Source organism: Triturus cristatus, chromosome 8 (genome assembly GCF_964204655.1).
Source record: "Triturus cristatus chromosome 8, aTriCri1.1, whole genome shotgun sequence".
Taxonomy (NCBI): Eukaryota; Metazoa; Chordata; class Amphibia; order Caudata; family Salamandridae; genus Triturus; species Triturus cristatus.
The window spans coordinates 603,978,264-603,997,965 of NC_140591.1; the positions used below are offsets into that span (position 1 = coordinate 603,978,264).

The following is a 19,702-nucleotide window of genomic DNA, read 5'->3' on the forward strand; positions in this document are numbered from 1 at the left end:
GCCTTAAAGTTATTGAGGTGTTGCACCTGTCCCGCTACTAGCCTGATCATGCCATGGTTTATTGTGAATGTGCATGGGGATGTTCGGCAGACTTCGGGGACCTGGAGGCTGGGTCCTGAGGTCCTGCAGGACCCCGATGGAAGAGAAACCTTGTCTGGGGCATTAAAAGACCACTTCGAGCACAATTGGTCCATGACTCAATTTTGGGCAACCAAATGGGAGGCCAAGAAGGCGGTGCTAATAGGCCGATGTATCGGTTTGTCATGTGGGCTGCATCCCACCTTACAGTCTGAGCTCCTGTAGAAGGACGATGACCAAACACGGGCTAGGCGATTGGCGCTGGATGGCGGGGATGGGCGCCATGGGGAGTTGCGACTCTCACGAACAGTCACAGAGGTGAGGGATAAGCTGAAGCGGTATACGCTTAAATCGTATTGCCAACTTCTCCATAGGCAGGAGGACAAAACCGGGCGCCTCTTTTCCTTGATTCTTTGGAGGAAGGCCTCGCACCCTTTCTTCTTGCACCTCTGTTCTTCCCACGCTCAGGAGATTTATACAGAGAACGGTATAGTGGACACATTGCATGCTTATGTGGAACAGGTATACCGAGATCCTGCTCCGTCTTCGCAGCACCGGTCAAAACGTTTCTGGCGTCATTGCCACTACGGCAGCTGGGAGATCTGGATGCACAGGACTTGGATGCGGGTCTCACCTTGGAGGAGGTTTGTATTGCTTTAGGGAAATTACCGGGGGACAAGGCGCCGGGCTGTGATGGAGTCCCTGTCGAGTTTGTCCAGTCCTTTTCATCTGTGCAGCATCTATTAGAGGTGTACTTAGAAGTGCGAGAGAGGGGTTTGCTTCCAGCATCTATGAGAGAGGGTTGCATTACAATGCTGCCAAAGCCCCTAGGCGCCCCATCAGATCCCTCGGCATATAGGCCACTTATGATGATTACTACAAACACTAAGGGGTCTATTACGATGGCGGGCGGTCTTTCGTTTCGGCAAATGAGACCGCCGCTATGTGTGTGGCGGTCCCGCAAATCCAATTAGGATGCGCCCGCCACACTGGCGGGCGCATCCCGCATTTTTAACATTGCGGTGGGCGGTGCTTTCAGCAGCACCCGCCGCAATCTTAAAAAGGCATTTGTGCATTTGCATACACAAAGTGGCAGGCACCGCGTGGTGCCTGCCACGTTGTGCATGCAAATGGAGGGGGGTACCATAGGTACCCCCCATGTGCACCCCCACGCCCCCGACACCCTGGGGGCCCGCAATGGGCCCCCACATGCAGACTCCGCATGCCTTTTCATGGCGGCAACACCGCCATGGAAAGGCACTTCACCGCATGCATCTTGATATGGATGGCGGTGTCTTGCAGACTCCACCACCATATCATTCCCCTTTTCCACCTGGTCTCCTGTTAGACCAGCAGAAAACCAGCGGACGGTCTTTCTGTCCGCCGGGGTCCCTCTCGCCATTCTAATATGGCGGGGGAGAAATGGGAGGCGGGCGGTGAATAGTGGCGGGCGGATCGCCACCGCCATACGGGCGGTGGTGATCCACCCGCAATTATAATAGGCCCCTAAGATACTTTGTAAAGTGTTTGCCCTCTGACTGTGCCCGGTTATTACTTGACTGATACACGCAGACCAATGCAGATTCATGCCTGGCCGAAGTACCTCAATGAACCTGTGGTGACTGATGCATGTGTTGTATGAGGTGGAGGGTTGCAACGAAGAACTGGCTGAGGTGTCAGTAGACATAGCTAAGTTTTCGATACCGATAAATGGCAATATCTTATGTGTGTGTTGGAGGCTATGGGGTTCGGAGACCACTTTTGTTTGTGAGTAGGTCTCTTGTTTGCAAAGCCCACTTCTCAGGTAGGAAGGCTGTGTTCTACACTGTGGGAGGTGGGGAAGGGCACCGGTCACGGATGTCTGTTGTCCCCCCTCCTTTTTCCTATTGCACTGGAGCCTTTTGCTGTTCAGATCCAACAGCATATGGCTGAATGGGGGATTAGGGTGGGGGGCTTCCTCCGCTTGGTGTCCTTATATGCCGATGATACTCTTTTATATTTCTTGTCTCCTCTGCCGTCTCTACCCATCCTGTTATCGTATTTAACTGTTTTTGGGGGTACTATCAGGCCGCCACAGTACTAATGTAAGTCCCTCGTGTTCCAGCTAGGGTCTCTGGCGACCTGTGGAGTGAGGGATTTTCTGCCAGTGCCCCTTATATGGGAGTTGGACTCCTTCCGCTACCTGGGAATGGTTATTGCATACCCCACAAAGGAGTAAACAATCCAACATAGAGAAGATCACTGAGGGACTAAGCTTGTTGGTGAGATTCTGGACTTCCCTTCCGCTGGTTCTCATGGGCAGTGTGGCTATCGCGAAGATGGTGTTTCTGCCTCAATGGCTCTAATTTATCAACCATTCATTTGACGTGCTGCCCTGGGTATCTTTCGTAAGTTGCACTCTCTCTCCTGACATTTCTGATCTGGGTGAGGGTGGAGGGCGGAGTAGAGAGGCTAGAACACATATGTCTCTGCCATCAGAGGAGGAGGTCTGACGGTACCTGATCTGGAACAATACTACTTGGCTGCCCAAATACAATGTGGGCACATTGGTTAGTCAAGGAGGGCACTTGGGAGAAGACCCTATTGGGGGATTTAGGGAGGTGGTCCTCCCTAACTCAGCTTTTAATGGCAGGGACGTGGAGTATGTCCCATATTTAGTCAGACATACTGCCCCACTGTGGGAACGTACTGTTAAAAGTGTTTTAGGCAGAACCCCGTTTGCTCGAGATTTGGTCTCCATGGATCTTTTGGCCTTTAGACAACTGGGGGCTTCTGTTGACTTGACTGCCTGGATGGCGGCTAGTTGTGAGGTACTGGGGGATCTCTCTCCTAATGAGGACTTTACAGACTTTGAAGTAGCACAGGAGGGCTTTCAAATAGGGCCAAGCCAATTTCTGCAGCATGCAAATATTGCAGCTTTTGTGTGGGACATGTGGCCCTCATTTCCTGTGGAGTTGGGCTGAAGCCGTCGTTTTATATCCCACTTTTATAAGGCACTGATGGGGGACCATAAGCAGGATCTGTTCCCAGAATGGGGAGCCTGGCAGCGGGATCTGGGGGTTCAGCTCGATGATGCCTGTTGGCAACGGATGTGTTCATTGGTGAAGACAGTGTCGAGTAATGCACGTTTCAAACTCCTGCACTTCCACTTCCTTTATCGTACATATTTTATACCAGTGTTAATCCATAGAATAGACCCTGGTAGGGATTGAGTCGTGTCACAGGTGTCGTGCCCCGGCGGCCTCCTTCCTGCACTCAGCATGGTCATGTCCTGTATGAGTACTGGGGGAATGTGTTGACTAGTGTGAGGCCTGAAGTGTGGATCTCAGTGGATTTGGATCCTGTTGTTTGCTTGTTGGGAGATGTCTGTAAACCAAAGGACCAGAAAATGACCTTTAAGTTCCTGCACTTGCTGTTGTTATTGGCTAAGAGATGGTTCGTGATTACATGGATGGTTCAGATTGCATCGAGTTAAGAAAGGTGGGTGGCGGATGTGGTTGAATGGGCCATGGCTAAGGAGGTGTAGGCGTGATGAGAGAGCTCAGGAGGACATTGAGGTGTGGGTGGAATTCCTGGATAGGTTCATTAATCCAGAGGGGGTACATACTTTCTCCTCATCAAATGATGAAGGGTCCTCAGCTTCTGCTGAGACATAGAATGATTCTATTATGTTTATGGGCAGGGAATGATAAAAGAAAGGGGAAGGGATGGGTTGGGATGGTATTACAAAGGGTATGTGAATATGTATGCTGGATGGATCATCAATGTGATGTTAAGATGATTCTAATGTGAAATGTTAACCTTCACTGTGACATGGTGGATTGTAGCAAGTAGTTGGGTGGTGCCGGTTTGCTTTTGTTGAAACCAACAAAATAATTCTTTTTTAAAAAGTCTTACATCTGTGTTTATTAAGTTTAGTCTAGCTTAAATTGTCAATTTGCTCTTTCCCAACCATCCTTCACTGAAGCAGAGGCTTCTTCAATTTAATCTACATGTGTCCTTTGTATTAGACACAGAATTTGTTTTTAGTACTTTAGAATCTCTGCTGAATGGCTTAAAAAGCTGGATGTCAGTGAACATCAGACATAGCTACTTTAAAGCATCGAACATTTAAAATGGAGAACACAAGCCTACGAACCCCAAACTAGTGAATTTCCAATAGGAAAGTGACATTTCCATGTCTAAGGAAACATTTGCATGAAAAAATACACTGGACTTGTCAAATAATCCTGGTTTGGTTTATTAAAAAGAACTTCTTACAATTTCAGGAACAGGAAAAACTATAATTCTATAAACAATTTGATAAGGCAGTAAAATGCTATAGGAAACAAGGATCCCATAGTAAGTGTTCTTTGTTTACCAGAACCCGGAAAGGATAGAGCACCAGTGGTGGGATTGCAAAGGACAATTCTCTCACACACCAAATGAAGGAAAAAAAATAAGCAGGTAAGTGGGAAGAGGAATACAGGCAGGGTAGACACAAAGGTAGGGGTACAAAACGGATTTGTGGGACAAAGGCATGAGGCAGAAATGTATGAAGAACAAGTAGAGGCCAACAGGTAGATGCAAACTTTGAAAAGGAGGTTGGGGGGTGTTGGACCCAACATCCTTAGTGTGATTCTGCCAAACGTTTTGCCTTTAATCCTACTGTTTTTGCTGACTTCATTTTTGCTGACTTTAGGACTCTGGCCACTTTCTTACTGCTAACCAGTGAGAAAGTGTCTGTGCTCTCTCCCCAACACATTGTAACATTGGCTTTCACCCAATTGGCAACTTTAATTTACTTGTAAATCCCTAGTAAAGTGGGACTACATATACACAGGGTGTGTAAATTAAATTGTACGAATGGGCCTTCACCACTGATTGTGCCACGCATATAAGCAGCCATTTTAACATGTCTCAGGCCTGCCATTGCAGCCTGTGTGTGGAGTTTTAAAACTTGCATTTCGACCTGGTAAAATAATTCTTTTTTAAGGTCTAAACCTTCTTTTTTAATACATAAAAGTCACCCCTAGCACAGACCCTAAACTGCCCATAGGGCAGAGTACAGTGTATTTAAAAAGTTGGTCATGTATTTTTAACCTCTGCATGTCCTGGTAGTGAAAACCCCTTAAATTTGTTTTTCACTACTGCATGGCCTACCTCTCCCATGGGATAACATTGGGTACTGTATTACATTTAATAACTGATAACTTGCAAATGGGAGCAAGTAGGGAAGTTGAGTTCAGTCTCTAAAGAATTATAATCTAAAACCCTCCTTAATGGTAATGTGCAATTTGAATCCACAATTCTGAAAATGCCACTATTAAAAAGTTGGTATTTACTTGTCCCAACTATTTGGTACCTATAGCCTGTATCCTGGGTCACATAACTAGGTGTAACTGGCAGTTGGTCTTTGTGTATTGCTTTCAGACAGTAAGACAATGGGGAATATGCGTGTTAGGATGGGGCATAATTGTCAGGATGAGGGGGAAGAGCCGTCACCTATCACACTGCCACATTACAGAGATCATGCGTCAGTACACTTTCAAAGGATTTCACACTAGTCTTTTGTGCCCTAAGACAAGTTGGGGCCAGGGCAGGGAGGGATGAAATTCTAGACACCTCTGTAGGGGGAGGAATCTAGAAGCTTCTCTCACTTCAAAGTGGCCATTAGGTATCAGTAGTGCACCCTCAGACCCAACTCTTCAGATTACTTCTGGAACTGTGGACTCTGCCAGGAAGAAGGACTGCCCAGCTGTGGAGTCTACCCTGCTCACCTTCTTGCTGACCAAGGACAGCTTTGCCCCCCAAGGCCTGCAGTTGTTACACCATGACTATTCTGTTTCGGTAAGCTGCCTTGCTGAATCCAGCCTGCCTGTGTGGACCAAGGACTCCAAGGAATCTCCAATGGCCAGTCGGCTGACCTTCTGTTCAAGTCACAAGGTCATAACAGGCTTATTCGATGTCGATGCATCTTGATGCAGTGCGACACAACCAGGCCACGACTCTGGTCCAGAATGATGCAGCTCATCCTCTACGCACCTAAGCGCAAGTCCTCGCAAGCCCCAGTGGCTTCTTTGACCCTGACACAGCCTGACCCCGACACTTGCTCAGCGCAATGAATCTAGTCCTCTCTGCTGATGCATCACAGCACAAGTCTATGCAAGTCCCTCCGTCTTCCTCGATTCCAACCTCGCATTGCAGTTCGTCATCAACGGTTCCTCAATGCCCGCCCTCACAGCTTAACCCAAGGACTTCACATCTAGACGCCCAGTCCACAAGGTACTTTTGAGCAGACTGAACTAAATCTTGCAGCCCGCCCATGCTCCATCACGGTCAACCCGTACTCTTGACTTGGACCTGATCTCTCATAAACAGATAACCGCTGAGGTGCTTTTTTGTCTCTTAGTGCTTGATTTCTACAAAACCTTTAAAATTACATATATCCGGTTCTTCTAATTAGATTTTAATCACTTTGGTGTGAAAACATGTTTTCAATTGTACTCTCTTTTTCTAAATTGGTGCGGGATTATTTTGTGTTGTGTTTCATTTTATTACTGTTTGTGTGATGCATAAATACTTTACACATTGCCTCTAAGTTAAGCCTGACTGATTTTGTGTTAGACTACCAGAGGGTTGTGCACAGGTTATTTGGGGTTTTGCTTGTGTTTCACCCTGACAAGAATTGCTTTTTGCTGCTTGAGTAGCATTTCACCATCTCAACCAGTAACCCATCTTTCTATAGGAGAGATTAAAAAAAATACTGAAAAAACAGAGTGCAAAGAAGCAGGACTTAGAGGGACTTTCACCCAACAGCATAAAGGCTAGCAGCATTGGTTAAATACAAATCAGAGAAAGACGAACCGGCAGCATAACGCTGTTCACCAAAAGGGCTTACGCCACATTGTTTTTTTCTACCTGGCGAATGCTGTTTATGGTGAAAAATACCAGCAAATCACTTCGACTGAAAGGGGTCACCAGAGCCGGTTTCACCAAGTTTTATTTTCTCCACTTTCACATCCATCTTTGTTAATGAACATAGGAAATATAATATTGAAAGTACTGCAAACAATTCAGAGAAAGGAGCATTCAATGTGACCACCTACCCGCTGCTTGCTACTATGGAACTATCAAAACATTTAGTATTTGTGGCTAGCTTAGCTTAGAAATTAATTTTAATCTGACTGTCAGAATATGGCAACATGAGGTAATAAGATAAAGGAATGGGAGAAATATGTTCTAGCTGTGTCTCATGGCGTAATATTTTCAAGGCAGTTGGGTAAATACTCTGTATTCAGCATGTCCCTTGTGATACTATTCTGTATTAAAGATGTATTAAAAACTTTGTTGGATGTAAGATAAAGGAATCCAGAAGCAGAGGAATTCTTAGTCAGTAGTAAAGGATTGTCATAAAAACATATTATATTACAATAGAGAAACATTGAATAGGAACATCTCAGGATATTGGAAATAACAAAGTCTGTTTATGACTAGGGGAAAAGTGTACAGTTGGAAGTGGGAAATGTCAGTTGCAGCAGTGGATTATATGAACCACGGACTGGCCGATGACACACGCAAGAGTTTCAGGAATAATAAGAGATCCGAGTGCAGACCTGGGTCCTGTTTGAAGGAATTCAACACAGATTAGGAGATGCTCACATATGCTAGAATGGTTTGAGAATGAGTAATAAACCCAGAAAATAAAACAAATCATCTGAAAATGCATTACAAATTAATTGGATCTGAGAATAGCAATCCCAGACCCTAATTCCAGGGTCAGAAATGGTTGACACTGACCCAGGGAGAAGTAATTGTGAAAAAGGTTCAAATATTCCGTAGGTGACAAGAAAACAGAAAATTAGTATAGGAGTAACCTAGGAGATGTTGGAGTAGCTGAAGTGACCATTCATTATTATGGTGGAAGTGTGCTTTACAAAACCAAATACAAATACATACAAGCCTCTGTAAGTTCCATGAACATAGGGTTGGAGTTCACTGGCTCGGACACCCCACCCATTCTCTGAAAAAGAGTAAAAAATCTTCGTGACGATAGAAGGAGATACCTCCGTTTTTAAATATTTGCATTTGTGTTTCATATTAATCAATAGATCCCTTTCGTCCTTGGCAATCCTTTTGTGTCAACAGTGGCACTCCTGCTAAGTCTCCAGTTACCTTTTTAGGAACTGAAACATCACAGTTTATCGATTTCTGTAGTAAGTGTGATTTAACAATTGTTAATACTTGGGTAGCAAATAACTTACACATTTATTTTCCCTCTACTGTTAAATTGAATAAGTATTGAAATTTCTTGGAGCTACAGCGAGTGTAATAAATGTGAGTTCACTATCATCTACTTACGTTTTATTGATTTTCCTTTTGCCTTAACTCCTCAAGGTTACTAAGTGCTCTTTAAATTCTTGTAAAACATATTTCGTATTGTCATTTTTTGTGTGATTCCTGAACTTATAATACACATGGATTTCATAAGTAAGTGGAGCACCAACAGATGTTGCCAATTGATGATAATGCTGTTCATCTCTTCATTTGTTTTTCTAATTTATATGTGTTTATTATGTATGGGTTTATTGATTTTAACCATAAACATAACTAATGCTAAAGATCTGAAATAATATCATGACCTATACGTTATGCATCACCAGAACTGAAAAATATAATCAATAAACATGCATGTCTTAAATTCAACCAACTTGGGACAAGACCAAAACAAATAAGCAAGTTTTGGAAATGGCCCTTTCTGTAGGGTCACCACCAACCGTTTTGCTTTCCTCCTACCCTTTTTGCTGAATTAGTTTGCATTGGCTTTAGAACTCTGTGCACTTTGACACTGCTAACTAGCGCTAAATTGCTGTGCTCTTTCCCTAAAACATGGCAACATTGGCTTAACCACAATTGGCATATTCAATTGACTCATAAGTCCCTATTAAAGTGCACTGCTTGTGCCCAGGGCCTGTAAATTAAATGCTACTTGTGGACCTGTAGCAATGATTGTGCCACCCACTTAATTAGCCCTTTAACCATGTCTCAGGCCTTCCTTTGCAGAGTCTGTGTGTGCATTTTTAAACTATCATGTCGGACTGGCAAGCTAAACCTCTTGCCAGGCCCAAACCTTCCTTTGTAATACATATTTCAACTCTAAGGGTGGCTCAGGACAGCCCAATGGCAGGGTGCAGTGTATTTAAAATGTAGGATGTGTACTTTTAAGTTTTAAATGTCCTGGTAGTGAAAAAAGGTTGTTTTTCTCTACTGCCTATCTCTCCCATAGGATAACATTGGGGGTTCTCTTATTACATTTTATAAGTGTAATTTCCATATGGGAAGAGAGCAGACCTCCAAGTTTGGTGTCTCTGGAATCACAATTTAAAATCACAACTTATGGTGAAGTGCCACTTTTAGAAAGTTGCCATTTTCTTCCTTTAGCCATTTGGTGCCTGCTGCCTGTCTCTAATCACATGTCTGGGTAGGTGACAGTTGGGCGTTGCCTATTCCCTCTAAACGATACCAAAGGGGATGATGGACGGAGTGTTTGAGCAAATCAAACACTCACCCCCAGTCAACTGATCTGGGTTAAATCCATCATCATTCTTTAGCTCACTCCACCACCCCAGTTCAGACATGGCCATATGCAAATCAGTCTGACCCTGTGCCTCATGGGAACAGTCCAGCCCGAACTGCCAAGCCATGTCTTCCCTGGACCAGAAACAAGCATCCTGGGACCGGTTTCGGGTTCATAACCCTCATCAGCCAGGCTATCTTGAATCCAGTGGCAAAGTGAGCAAGGGACCCACGTCTGGGCATGCCCTGCCAACTTAGGGCGAACAAAGCGATACCAAAGGGGATGATGGAGGGAGCGTTTGAGCAAATCAAACACTTACCCCCAGTCAACTGATCTGAGTTAAATCCATCATCATTCTTTAGCTCACTCCACCACCCCAGTTCAGACATGGCCATATGCAAATCAGTCTGACCCAGTGCCTCATGGGAACAGTCCAGCCCGAACTGCCAAGCCATGTCTTCCCTGTACCGGAAACAAGCATCCTGGGACCGGTTTCGGGTTCATAACCCTCAACAGCCAGGCTAGCTTGAATCCAGTGGCAAAGTGAGCAAGGGACCCACGTCTGGGCATACCCTACCAACTTAGGGTGAACAAAGCAAACACAAGTAGACGCTGGTTAAACTAGGTTAAACATCAAATAAAATTATTTTCAATATTGAGTAAATATTTCTTAGGTGAAAACTCATGATTTTTAAGGTAAAGACTCTGCATTCGCAGTGTCAGGCGTAACGTGTGCAAGTGTTATAGCTACACGTATAATTCATGTGCAAAGTGCACAGTTATTTCATATATCAATTATGTTCAGTTCTTAGTGATGTGTAAAGAGTGGGCAACTTTACGCTACATCAAGTGCATTGCTTTGCCTACTGCGGGGCGCATCACCTACATTTTCAACGGATATTCTACTTTGTGCAGCTCAGAGCCGAATCATCGCCTTCCTCCTAAGGATAATCGACTTCTTTGCGCCACGCATCGCGATGACAATGCAACCAAGATGCTTTGCAGCGGACCAAGGCTGGTCACTGTATCTGGCCCGCGCTCTATCGTGATCAGCCTGAACATTTGGATTTGACCCAGCCAAGCACTACCAGATAGCCCCGTTGGCGCTTTATGCCTCTAAGCCCTACATTTCTGTTTAATCTTTAAAAATTCATGTCTGGTTCTACTGATTGGATTTTTGTCGTTTTGGTGTTGTTTTGTTAATTCATTAATTACATTTAGCTCTATTTTTTCAACTCAGTCTGGTATCTTTTTGTTGGTGTTTTCACTGTTGTACTGTTTTAGTGTTGCACACATACGTTACACATTGCCTCTTAAGTTAAGCCTCACTGCTCTGTGCCAAGCTAACAGGGAGTGAGCACAGGTTAATTTAGGGTGTTTTTGTGACTTACTCTAACTAGGATCATGGTTCCTGCTTGGACAGGGTGCATATCTCTTCCAACCAGAACCCCAATTTCTAACAACCAGCTAACCAAGACTCTTGAGATATCTTCATATATTTCTCATCTAGTTTTAGAAAAACAGCTCCAAGTCTCTAGGATATTATAATGCCTATAAACATAAAGAAATGTAGTTGAAAGTTCTTGCCCCCATTGGTTTCTATAATCTGGTTTGATCGGGACCCCATATAAACAAACCGCTCTGTCTTGCACACATCATGTTTGAGATAATCCTGCTGCAATAAAATGTGTGCTGTAAAGCATTCCACTGACCATTGGAGGTATATCTGTGCATCATCAAATAACCAAAAGGAAAATAAAAAACACAAGTGGTTGTCTTTAAGTGCTATAAACTCATCCCATAATATATTTCATGTATAATGATTTCAGGGTTGCCAATAATTTGTTGCTGGGAATATCTTGTTACTTATCGCTCTGTAGAAAACTGTCAAAAACTCCAGGGAAAGAGGATGGACTTCATACATACCAGAGACAATTTCATTACAAATTTAAATTTTGAAGTGGAAATTATAGCTTTTTGTGGTGATAAGAAAAAAAGTAGATTGACACTTCTATACGCAGTGCAGTATACGGTTGGCTAGTGCCCTGATGCAAGAAATGAAAATCCCTGCCACTAACTGGGCAGTAATGTACAGCAATAATTAAGATACATTGGATCCATAACACATCTTGGTCCTAGTGCCACTACACCGCTGGACTACTGACAGGTCTACCCCTCCCTATATGATGTAGATTTTAAAAAACAGGGCAATTGAAATGGCATATTCATTCCAAACTCAGTTTTTACATTTTATGCCTTATGATTTCAATATTGTCAATGTTTTCCGTAAAATTGCATTTTATCTTGCCTCATGCTAGAAAAAAATAAGTAAGGAGCAGTTTATGTGACCAATCAGTTTCTGTGAGAGAAGCACACATTCATGTTGCTGATTCAAGTGTTAAAGATGATGCTATGAAATGATCCAGCTCATAGTGTTTACATTTGTTTTCCTAGCTATCCTTTCTATTTGAACATTGCTTGATGGATGGAAATAACTTAAAAAAACAATATTTTTTCTTATTTTAAAAACTAAAGTATAAAATGTCTTACATAAGAAGTGTTGAAAATGTATTTTGTATTTATACAGAGTGCCTTATCCTCCAAAGCCTGTCATATCAGATAACAGTGAAAGAAGAAGTGCCAGTGAGAGAAAAGCAAGGTAAGACAATGTATGCCCAAAATAGGACAGTCCTGTCTTTTTTTTTTTGTTTGGAGACTCCTCAGTCATAAAGATGATACTAGTGAAATACTTTTGTGAACAGCAAACAGGCATACACTTACACAAAAGTTTAAGTTTGTCTTTGTAAATCAATCCCTCTGTTTTTAATTATTAAAACACTTTTTGAAAAAGATGCGTATGCACTCTTAAAAAAATGTAATGGAAATTTAGTGGCCATTCCAGAGAAGTAAAACCCTCTGTGTTTATGCACACCAAAAATGTACACGCTTGTTGGTATTCAGAAACTCCTTTTAATCTATTCCTACCCTGGAAAAGGATGAAAACGTGCTACTGCCATTAGAAGTAGTGCCCCTTTTTCATGGTATAAAGGGAACACAACACACATTGTTGGGGCTGTCGAGGAAAGGGTATTTTAACATGGAAAAAAGTTTGCACTTGCTTAGCAAATTTTCCCAGAAGGCAATATTTATATTTATTTGTGGGACGAAGAAATTCACAACTGTTTCCATGAGTAACCCTGGAAATCTGTATTTGTTGTAGGTTTCCATGCAAAACCTAAAAATCTTTAGTGAATCCTATAAACAAATATATCTATAGGAGTGAGAGGTCTCAGCGCTTTTAATGATAAAAATAAGTATGCTAAACTACCTAATATGTGTCTCCGGATACCACATTGAACTAAGGGACATATCAAGAACGGCTTTAAAAATTATCGCCGGTTTAGCGGCAGAAAACTGCAGCTAAAGCGGCGATAATGGGCTTGATAATATGCCCTTGAAATTCCAATAGAAGGCCATATTCTGGTGTGAACATGGGCTTCTATTGGAATTCTCCATGGCATATTATCAAGCCCATTATCGCCGCTTTATTGGCAGTTTTCTGCCGCTAAACCAGCGATAATTTTAACGCCGTCCTTGATAATATGTCCCTAAATGTGCTATTAACATCTAACTCAGTTACCCACCCACTCCCTCTCCCTGCTTGCATTCCAGTTTATTTGTTCAGTATTGTATGCATCTGTTTCCTGAAGTACATAGTGACAGCTGTTTTCCCGTCATGTTATGCTGATGTATTAACATTAAACCTCAGGGGGAAGATTTCTTCATTTTTATGAATTGGGTCCCATATGTGCAATCAGCGATCCACTGCTAGCTGAACGTTGAAAATGGAAAAGTAATTAAAGAACAGTAGCATTGCTGCCTTTATTTTGAATACCTAAAGGCATGAGTGAACAAAGAAGTGCATCTGTTTGTATTGTATTTTGGAACAGTTAGTTCTCGGGGTATGCTAAAAATTGGACAGTTGTGGTGAGGTTGATCAGAGGTATATTTTACTTTTTGAAATTCACTCATGAACAATCTAATAAAGAATGTATGAGATTTCTGAGGGTTTTGTTAGACATATGGTAATGATTCATGGGGTTATTACGGAAGCTCTGATGCATTATCAAACTAACATACTAACCTACTGTCATCTGCCAACATGTAAATATACTTTCTTTGGAAGGTAAAATGCATGGATGGTGCTAAAATGATGTTTTTAAGGCTATTTTTAAGTGTATTAGGAATAAGGAATGAGGACCATATTTTATGTCATCTCATTAAGCAAGGTATATCTTTGCTTGAGATAAATTCAGGGCCTGGGTTTAGAAGGCCAAGATAGAGGAAATTGTATTCATCATGCATGCTTCAATTTGGCAATTTCAAAAATATGATTTGATACTGTCAAAGCTGAGTTGCAGTCTGATATTTTTAATCTCATATTCACATCTGATTTCAGTTGAATTCACTGTTGTCAATCATTTATTTCTAGCCACATTTACTTGGCTCCTTTGCCTTTTAAGTCAACCATCTTGTCATAGGATGTGTCCAATATTATTTTCATTGGTCATACTTAGTATATTTTTAAGTTATTGTCTGATTGATTGCATTGAGTTATAATGGAAGGTCATCAAGGCATCTGCAACACTTATTTTCATATTATTTCATTTGTTTGTAAAGAAGCCAAGATCTTGAAAATCTCATTGGAGAATCAAACACAACAGTGAAAACAATCAAAAGGTAAGAGTCTGTCAGCTAACTTACTGAATGCTTTTTAAGCAGCTTTATGGCCATTCAAATTGAGTTTTTTTATATAAATATAAATTTAAACATGATTTGTATTACTGCTTGCGAGCTCTTTCTCAGTTATTGCTTGAAACAAATATTCAGTAGCTCATAACCAAGGAAGTACACTGATAGTAATATTTTCTAGGAGCCAAGCAGAAAAAAAGACTTTATAGTAAAATTATAGGTACAACTAAAATGAAGGCCTGCCAGAATACAGCAACATTTCTAAGAGAGTAATCCACCAACTTGTTCATCAGGATACACTTTCACAGAACAAGAAAAGCAAGAATGTGTGAAGTTGTCTTTTAAAAATACTACACAGGATGAATATGTAGAATGGAAATAGTGTCCTCTTAAAACCTGAGAACTCACCCAGCAGTTACTACTAACAAAGTAAGTAGAATAGGACCAGAAAAAAATGGAAATCAACAAAAGTAATGGAACACAAACAGCAAGACCAAGCCCCAACCCATGCACCAAAACCCAAAAAATGTTCAGAGAAAGATAAATTAAAAGTGTGACAAGGAGGGTGAGTAATGTGGGTTGAGGATATTTAGCCAAGGTTGAATGTTTCATGTTGGAGGAAGTAAGTTATAGGTGGTCTGAGCACACTGTCGTCTTACCTAAACCTGTGGCAACCGGCTAGGAACAATACGCGACATTAGAACAATGACCAGTTCTTAAAATATTTAATACACATTGTGCAATACTTTTTTTTATCAATTGACAAGAACACTTATTTATTTATTTATTAGCATTTCTTTATAGATCAGTCAGTACCAATGGGGTGACAGAGAACTTAACCAATTACAATGTGATATAAAACTGCATTTTTAACAACTAAAGACAAGATGAACCACGACCTAACAATAACACCAGTATAAATAAAGATACAAATGGATATGCATGAATAAAATGTACAAAGTACTTTATCATCTCAGTGTGCAACCACCACTGCTCTCCTGTGAGTTCACAGTAGCTTAAGTAACTAACATCACTAAGCTATTCAAATTCTTAAAAGTCCTATCTATCCCGTGGAGTACATGCAATCCAGTGGTGGTGCTGCAGCTTTAAAACCTGAGGTGCTTCAGTGGGTTCCTCCTGTCTTAGCCCACTTCATTATGAAATGAATCATTGTCTAATTTAATGTAGTGACAGTACTCCCAAAATTTAAGGACCCAAATCTGAAAAAACAGATACAAACCCCAAATCTTCTATTAGCTACTGCCCGCCTCTCATGAACTACTAATATTATCAAATCGCTCTTTCTCCCAGCAAAGCACAGGAACTGTCATATACAATGTAAGCCCGGAACGTCTAACAACTAAGCACCAGGGCCAATTTTAAAGCTTCATCTTACTGAATCCCACCTATCTTTGGCCAAAAGTCTCACTGATAGGCACAGACCCTTGCACTGATTCTATCTAATATATACTTAACTCCCATGGTACACATCATAGACATATACCAACCTATCTAACAAACAGAAAAGCCTGTCAACATTTAGGAAGATCCTGGGGTGCAATAACCTTGTACTGTCTTCCTGGACCACACCTAGCACTGCAGGAATATCAATTGACTTAGCCCGAAATGACCACAAACGAAGGTACTTCTCATTGATTCAGTAGGCCCCCATTTCCTTCCGCCCAATCTGTTCTCCTTTTAAGGATTACATTAAAAAATCTTGTCATTCATTGAGCTGTCTTCACTCCATTAAAAGAATACTGTCACAAGGAGCACAGTCTAGCACTTTCACATCACCATACAATTGTGCCAGCCGTACAGCTCCAACAGAGGATTGCATTGGGTACTGGCAGTTGAGAGGACCCACCGTGACATTTGAAACAATTTATACAACTATCAAAAAAGCAGCTGGTTAGAATGATGTGGACCTCGTAATCTTCATCCAGAACACTGAAACAACATATCTATAGCCATAAAATCTCTTCCTGCCTCTATGTGAAGGAACACCTGGACTACAAAGCAGTCAGTCTATGTCTCAAAGCCTGAACTCTCAACTACCATAAGAATTTCTTCCATCCTCACCAGTCTTTTTTTTTTTTTTTTTTTTTGAAATCTTTATTCGGTGATTAAAAAACACCATAAAAGCACATATATATACATGGATAAAAAGTCATTAAACATTAATCAAGATCCTTATACAAAGTTAGTGCAAATAGAGATACCGACATACAGGATCATAAAAAAGGAAAATCCAAAGTCTTTCATTCCTCTCCTCTAGTCATCTTTAATCGGACCGCAACCTTAATAAAATTCATAATACAGCACAATGTTAGTGGATCAGAGGCTTTTTGCAAAAAGACTAATGCGTCCCTGGCACGTTCCTGTTGGGCTTTTTAAAAAATATTTACAAGAAATCTGCGCCTGGGCATAGAGAAATAGGGACAGAGCAAAACAAAATGAAGGGAATCCTGCGGAGACCTGTTGTCGCAGCCGCAGGGTCCCTTCTGCTCAATTGACGTGGTGAAACCTGCTGGTGAGGCCAACATAAAAGGAAGTAAATTCGGTCTAAAACGGCACATAAGAAATCTATCCTGTGCATTATGCACAAGATACAGATAAGGCTCCATACCCTCCACACTCTTTACCAGATTATGAGCCCTCACAGTCTTTTTAACACCTTCAGCCTCAGCTCTACATTGGGTTTTCCGCTCTAGGAAAATCTCCCCTACTTGTTTCTTGTGCTGGGCTGAAATTGATGTGGGGTTCGTGAAGAGGTTTCCAAAGCCTAAATCTTCAAGGGTGTTTCTTACATATTTAAGCCAGGGGATGCGCATACAATGGGTCCTATCTAAGCAGTCCAATAAAATTTCTCTGCTTAGATGCGCATCTGGATTAACCCATATTTTTAGCCAGGCCACAATTGGCCTAAGTTTTAACAGGTCATCCAAGTATGGTCTCCCTAGCTCCCTATGAGCTATGATTCCAGCGGTACTTGGTGGTGCCCTCAGGATAGATTTCAGATATTTGTTTTCTTCCTGTTGAATTCTAGTGGTGTTCACAAAGCCCCATACTTCTGCCCCATAGATTACTTTGGAGCATGATACGGAGCCATACAAGTTCATCACCTGTTCCGGGCTCCATCTACCTAGCCTCCTGCCATATCCGGCTATAGCCCCATTAGAGGCAATCATTTTGCTACAACGTTCCACCACTAAAGAGTTAAACTGCAAAGCACCATCAAAGGTTACTCCAAGATAAGAGAACGTTTTGACCTCCTCTAAAGTATGGGTGCCTATTGTATAAGTAAATTTAGAGGAAGGTTTTTTGCCGGCCAGGAGTACATATGATTTGCCCAGGTTGACAGATAGATCCAGTGTACTCATGAACCTAACAAACCCGTCTATCAGGATTTGTAAGCTTCGAGGTGTGCGTGCAAGCAGAACCGCGTCATCTGCGTAAAGCAGAACAGGAATATGCCGCTCCCCGACCCTTGAGGAATCTGCCTTTAACCCCAAGAGAAACTGCTCCAGGTTATTAATATAAAGGGAGAACAAAAAAGGGGCAAGAATGCAACCTTGTCTGACTCCACTCTTACAGGGAAAAGAGTCAGACAATCCTCCCTCCCTATTAAATCGAACCTTGGCCGTGGTGTCGCTGTGTAATTCCCTTAATATGGTAATTAAACCACTCTCAATCCCCATGCTTAACATCATATCCCACAGCTTTCCTCTATTGACGTGATCGAATGCTGCTGCCAGATCCATGAATCCCATATAAATGGGTTCATCACTGGCCAGAGTATATTTGGCAGTCAGCATGTAAAGGTTCAGGCATTGGTCACTGGTGGACCTCCCTGTCCTAAACCCGTATTGAGTGTCCGAGAAGATGTTATTCTCTTCGGACCACTCGGACAGTCTGTTGAGGATTGCCCTACCCAAAAGTTTAGCCGATACGTCAATCAGGGAAATGGGCCTGTAGCACTTGGGGTCATCCCTATTGCCCTTTTTGAAGATTGGCACGATGATCGCTTTAGACCAGGATGGTGGCAGGCCGCAAATGGTCGCAGTATTTATGACCCTGGTCATGAGCGGGGCCCATAGTTCTATATTACTAAGAAACAGGTCAGGGGGAATTCCATCCGGCCCCGGGGCTTTATTTTTAGTCAGACCCTCCATCCCTGCAGTAATCTCCTTAAGAGTGAATACTACCGAGGGAACCTGACTTGTGGTTACGGGTGACTCTACATGGATACCGGGCTCATGGTTATATAGACCCCTAAAGTGTGTGACCCACTGCTCCGGGAGGATGTTAACCCCTATCTCTGGGGAATCATTTTCTTGAAAGGTCGGTTTATTAATGATTCTCCAAAATCCCGCTAGATCCCTTCTTTCGCCTGCCTCTCTTAAGTCTGCCCAAGCTTCTGCCTGCAGGGCAAGTTTCCTCCTTTTGGTCTCTTTTTTATATTTTTCTCTGCACCCCTTGATTTTTTGAGGGTCCCTTGGTTTTAGCTTAAGGGAGCATTTCAACTCCCTCAGTGCCTTAGAGCAGTCTTTATCAAACCACCGGGGATTTACCAGATTACATGTGGGCGCACTGGTCCTAAGTAGGCCATCGACCAGGTTAGCAATCTGGTCAAATGCTTCCAGTACCCTTGGTCCCTGGACTTCTAGGTATAGACAGTCGTTAATGGCTAGTCGGCCCTTGTCGCCCAAAGTTTTATAAAACTTTACCCCATCTATTTTGGACCATTTCAGTCTCCTACCTTGATCTGTGACCCTCTCCTCAATTGAGCGGTGGACTCTAGTTCCAGCACCCACCCTATACGAGAGCATCAAAACAAGGGGATTGTGGTCACTAAAACTGCTCCAATCTATCCCTACACTGATTATTTTGTTTATCAGGGATCTCGAGGCCAAAATATAATCTATAATAGATGAGCAACCCCTGCCCTTGAAAGTTGGTGGGAGTGAACCATCCGACTGTGGGTCTATCATATTAATGGTATGCTCTAGGTCGTACTTAAGCCGAAGCAACCTAAGAGCCAACCCAGTAGGCGTATGAGAAAAATGCGGACCCTTCTCCATTGGACATTGTGACCAGTCTGTGTTTACCTTGACCAGTGCCGGACAGAGGTGGCAATTAAAGTCTCCCACTAAAAGCAGCCCGTGCGGCGGCCCCTTATTTTGGAATGTTGTTTCTTGTCCCAGCCTATGGTCTAGTTCAGCTAGTAGCGGGATATGGTTGTTTACTATCTCAGTGTTATAGATGTTAAGAACAGAAAATCTTAACCCCTTTCCGAGGAACCGAACTACCTGA

The 19,702-nt window shown here is 42.4% G+C and overlaps 1 protein-coding gene across 5 annotated transcripts in view; it reads left to right on the forward strand.

Moving 5' to 3' along the window:
* SCEL (sciellin) overlaps positions 1-19,702 on the forward strand; it is a 580,338-nt gene that overhangs the window by 160,389 nt on the left and 400,247 nt on the right. For all 5 annotated transcript variants that reach the window (XM_085622068.1, XM_085622069.1, XM_085622070.1 and 2 more), the window contains 2 exons: positions 12,222-12,293; positions 14,315-14,374. In XM_085622068.1, the coding sequence (XP_085478194.1) occupies positions 12,222-12,293; positions 14,315-14,374 (132 nt within the window). The remainder of the gene's footprint in view (positions 1-12,221; positions 12,294-14,314; positions 14,375-19,702) is intronic.